Raw genomic sequence first — 5038 nt, forward strand, 5'->3', positions numbered from 1 at the left:
AGCAGCTATGGATGATGCTGCTGCTGAGCATTCTATAACAAACAACAATTTACAAACATCAGCAGTGAAATTTATTTTGTCAGCTTTATTTTATTCCGTTTATTACCTGGGCCGAATATCCCCATAACCGGATTGTCATTCGCCTCATGGTAAAAATAGCGCGTAGTCCAGAATGCTGCTTTTTGATCCATCCCATCACATTCACATGTCACGTTACGGCACGTTACGGTCATAGATGAGAACTCTGGTTATATTCAAAGTATCCTTGTAAGGTGCCATATCTTCCTGTGCCTTAGCAATCACGGGTGCAACAAAGCTCAGACTGGTTGGTGTTTTATCGCCAAATAAAAAAAGCTGCACCAACGCGACGTCCACGGGGGTTGCCGCTACACAGCGGATTAAAGCAAAAGCCGAAAAGAGTACAAATGGTGGATGCATTGCAGATGCAGCAAACGACTGAATGATAACCAGGTCCTTGAATTTTACTAAAATTTGAACATCAGTTTTACGATAAGACTGCAGAAAGATTGATTGTCGATATTTGTTTGTTTAATGGCTGCTTCTTTACAAACAAGGGGAAACTAACGCGCAGCTCAGGGGTGCGCTTCAGAATTGAATGTAGTTTTTCCTGGTAGGTTCGGCACTTCCTTGACAGTCCTTATTAGCGGTCTTCGTCAGTAAACCTGATATATATATCTAGCTGGAGGATCTTTGCTGGTATTATTTTCACAGTAACCGGTTTTAACATAATTCTGAGCACTCTTTTAGATGCTGCTAGATTGCTCATTATACAGACGGTGAATGTATGGCTTCACTTTTTTTCCCGCAGTGATTTCAAGTGGTTTTACCGCAGCAACAAACCTGAACAAGAAGAAGGTGGAGAATTTGATGTCAATATAGAAAACCAAGATAATTCATCGGCATTTAAACGGGTTTGCCATCGCGTTTCTGCTTTATTCATATCCGCTAAACAAGCATGTTTTAATTGTTGCATTTATGCATTAGTTCGACATATCATAAACTGCTGATAAATGCGAATTGTTATCGTTGAGTTCTGACCAGGGCACATTTTCCCCCTCCAAATTCAAAAAATTCTCGTGTTTTGTAAAATGGTAGCGTACTATTGTAGTATGCTTAAAAAATATTTTGATTTGCCATACAACATCGTACAAATTTTATTGCAGGAACGAGCAGTAGAAAGCAGCGGCTAAAAGATCTGCCAGACTTGTAAATCAATAAAACATGGAGCCGGGCAGATTCAGATTAGCTATCTTAGAACATTCCTTTCACCACTTCAAACAGGTTTAAGACAGCGGCAGCCAGCTGCTGGTATTGGTTAGGTGGTTCTGCAATCAAAACAAAATTTAGTTGGTAATGCAGATTGAAAAATGCAATACTCTGAAGCTGCCCGTATTTTAGCGGTTTACGCGCGCCTGGCGTTACTTAAGGTGTCTTTCAAAGATTCAGGAGTTTTCTGTTTGTAAAATGCAGCAGTATATAGAAAGAAGATTCACAAACTCAAACCGTTCAAGCTAAACTGCAGGCAAAATCCAGTTACACTTTTCTCAATTGATGCACGTACTTATAGCATCGCACTGTGGTTTGACTCCACGATAGCCACATTTTGGTTCATTAGGAGGCGGGCTATCACGGTTGTACCACACAATTTGGCGGGTGCTGTTATCCACTGGGTCCCGAGAGGGTTCCACGATTTTGCGCCTGGCAGAATATTCCATCACTGGCTAGAAGCAGATCGAAGACGAATAGTAATTTGAGGTTAGCAGTGATTCGCAAACGTAGAAGTAGTAATTCGTCAAATTTGTTAGAATTAGAATGAAAGCGATAGAAAAATACAGTCACCTGATGATACCTCAGTTTTCTGCATAATTTTATCAAGTTCAGTGGTGAATAATCACCTCAAGTAATGGTTCTGTTAATAGAACACTGGTCAATTTACCAAAAACATGCCGGTTTCGACATCTATCTGGTTCAGTGTCCAGTCAGTCTCGCGATCGCCGTTAGCGCTAATGATGATGTCTTGGCCTAAAATTGTGTACGTGCGGTTCCACATCATTTTGCTCATTGAATACGCATCTTGAGGATTTCCTCCAGCCGCGATAGTGTGGTTTACCACCTAGAGTAGAAGCCAATTCAGACGAAAACGGACAACATAACAGCCGGAAAAAAAATTAGCAGTTTGGTACTTTGTCGTAACTGTGGCAGTTAAACTCCACTAAACGATTTGACGGGACGAAAGAACCCTGGACTGTCAAAAACCGACTGGCTAGGGCAGTTTACTGATCATTACCTTGGCGTAAATGCCGAGAGCGTAATAGTACGCCATAGCAAATGGGTTGACCTTCCAAAAAACAAGGGTTACGGGGTTACTAAGTTTTCGCTGAACTTCGTTCTGATTAATTATGTAGTAAAGGGTAAAGCGCGGGGTTTTATTTGATTTCGTCACAATTACCTCCTCTCCGGCGGCGTATGTGTAGTTGGTTATGCTTTGTGACCGTCGCTTTATTTCGTCTGTAACCTTACGGTACTCGGGCGTGGCATCTGGTTTGCGTAGAGATAATACGAAGAGTGAACGAAATGCCGTACGAGCATCCTGGTAGAAAGAACAAACGTAAGACGAAAGAAGCTTGAGTACAGCAGCACCTTTTACCAGGGATTTTAAGGAACAGGACAAATACAGAGTCTGTACACGGAAAATCCACAACTCTGGCGATACGGTTTTGGAAATCGTTCTTACCGCGCCACGCTTATCGCTGTCTCCGGTATCCCAAGAAATACTACCGAAAAATCTTTTGCTTGGAAAAGGTTCAAATGCGAAATAAACCTGCAGTTAAGCAAAAATTTAAACTTTCGAGCTCACCACAAGCACAATTCTCTTAAGAGTGTTTTGGTAACCTGTTTCAAATACCAGCATTTTGTAGTGATGACTAAAACAATGACAACAAACACATGTTTCATATAAACGCAAAACTAAGAATGCGTTACAGAAGCATTCCTATTATTTTGCAAAACTGCACCAACTTGGCTGAGCAGGGCTGTAACTCACATAATCGCCCTCCGTCATCTTCTTATCCAATGCTGCCAGCTGAAAATACACCACAAAATGTTTATGCGAAGTAGGTGAATCAATTCACACTGGTGCAGACGATATCGGCACCAAGGTTAAACGGTTTACCATGATCGGACGAATCCGGTCGCCATGGGCAATGATGATGACAACTGCAAAAACATTTTCGTTTACCGTTAAGGGAGAAATGAATACTTCGTATCCCAGCTAGCAAAAGAACAGGTAAAAATCGCATTCATTGTTAGGAAAGCAGCAGAACATGCTTCCTGGATTTACACGAATGAAAATTCGGTAACCCAGGGGCACTAATCGCTAATCGTTTGATGATATGAGTGAACATACATAATTACCTTAAAATCGGTGATTGATTAAGAAGCGAAGCACGGGCTGACCGCCTGACACGCATTTTTTCACGCACCTCGAGCAATAGATTTTATCTGTTCCAAATAAAACTTGACATTTAGCTCATCCGTAGCATTTACGTAGAATCGGCTGGCGCTGATATTATACTGCAAACGAAGAGTGTCGAATACGCCTGTACACGTTGGCACATATAAACCCAAATTATCATTGGCATCATCACACAGTATTCCCACGGTGCTGTAGCCGAAGTGATCTAATAGTCTGTACAGGAACATATTCAGATTCTGATGAATATAGGGAGAGAAGTTGGTTAGTGTTGGATAACGCTTCTTGTTGGATAAACCATAATCTTCGAATGTGCTAAAAATACATTAAGCTGTTTAAAGTAACTGCAGACGTAACGCTAAAACTCGGTTTCTAGAAATGTTCCCAACAAATACGTAAACATTTATCCCGGTAACATTGGGCTGTTACGTTTCCTTACCTTGTTAACATCGGAGTATTCCATTCTGCAAAGCATTTAATTATTGTTGGTTGCTCATAATCATAAAGATTTGGCTTTTCTTGCCTACTTATTTAGGTAAATGCATAAATCAATGACGGAAAAACGGGCCAGTTGTGCCGTATTGGCTTTAAATACGAAGTGTTCTGCAAACCTATATAGTTTCACTTTTGTCTTTTGCATTTAAGTACGAGTATTTGCCATTGGCTCGTTGCACCTGCTTACCTCTAGCCAAGGAAGCTACAGAAGATGCAGCTGTTCGGCATCCTGTAACACGAAATAATTTACAAACACTAATAGTGAAATTTATCCATCACATTTGATGAAAAACGCATTTCCCTGTATTACCGGGGCCAAATATACCCAGGACCGGATTTCCAACCAAATTATGGTAATAATAGCGTGTGGCCCAGAATGCAGCTTTCTGGTCCATCCCGTCGCATGTTGTCACGTTGCGGTCATAGATGAGGACCCTGGTTATATTCATAACATCTTTGTAAGACGCCAGATCTTCTTCTGCCTTAGCCATCACCGGAGCAACGAAGCTCAAACTGGTGGATGTCTTGTCGCCCCACAAATAAAACTGCATTAACGCTACGTCCACGGCGGATGCCATTACACAACTGATAGCAGCACAAACCGATAGAAACAGAAAGCACAAAATTTGAGCATTGGATGGATACATCGCGGATCTTGGCGCGATAAGAAGTTTGCTAAATGTTTGAGATCTATTTCCTGATAAGTGCAAATAGCTGTCCGTTTCTGTCGTGTCTGTTGACTGATTTTTTGTAAGTAGCTGAAAGTAACGCGCCACTCGCGCTTTATGATCTAGTGTGATGTTTCTGAATAAGTTAGACGGTTTCTTGATGATTTTTAATAACGGCTTAAAGGCAGACTTGTCATAATTCCATATCTAGCTGGAGGTTTTTTGCTTGTATTATTGTCGAAGTAACCGGTTTCGGCATTATAGCTTGACTGTCTGAACACTTTGTAAATAGTAGATGTTGTTTGGTTGTTCTTGGCGGTAACTAACTTCAAACTTGTAAGACTGAGTACCTCGCCTCTTTTTCGCGATAGCACCACTACTG

At 41.2% G+C, this 5038-nt stretch overlaps 1 protein-coding gene across 2 annotated transcripts; it reads right to left on the reverse strand.

The window, feature by feature from the left end:
- Positions 1-1023: 1023 nt before the first annotated feature.
- On the reverse strand, positions 1024-4789 carry LOC129602235 (atrial natriuretic peptide receptor 1-like). 2 transcript variants are annotated; one of them, XM_055501229.1, is made up of 12 exons: positions 4299-4789; positions 4176-4217; positions 3933-3957; positions 3504-3808; positions 3194-3237; positions 3065-3103; positions 2669-2842; positions 2471-2611; positions 2309-2359; positions 1958-2134; positions 1583-1742; positions 1024-1346 (listed from the first exon to the last, which is right to left on the reverse strand). In XM_055501229.1, the coding sequence occupies exons 1-12, from the start codon at positions 4633-4635 to the stop codon at positions 1273-1275; spliced, it is 1569 nt and encodes a 522-aa protein (XP_055357204.1). In that variant the 5' UTR covers positions 4636-4789; the 3' UTR covers positions 1024-1272. The 2 variants fall into 2 exon arrangements, with proteins under 2 accessions (XP_055357204.1, XP_055357205.1); XM_055501230.1 differs by having other exon boundaries at positions 1025-1346; positions 2756-2842.
- Positions 4790-5038: the final 249 nt, after the last annotated feature.

The sequence above is a fragment of the Paramacrobiotus metropolitanus genome, unplaced genomic scaffold (genome assembly GCF_019649055.1).
Source record: "Paramacrobiotus metropolitanus isolate TYO unplaced genomic scaffold, Prichtersi_v1.0 Parri_scaffold0000367, whole genome shotgun sequence".
NCBI lineage: Eukaryota > Metazoa > Tardigrada > Eutardigrada > Parachela > Macrobiotidae > Paramacrobiotus > Paramacrobiotus metropolitanus.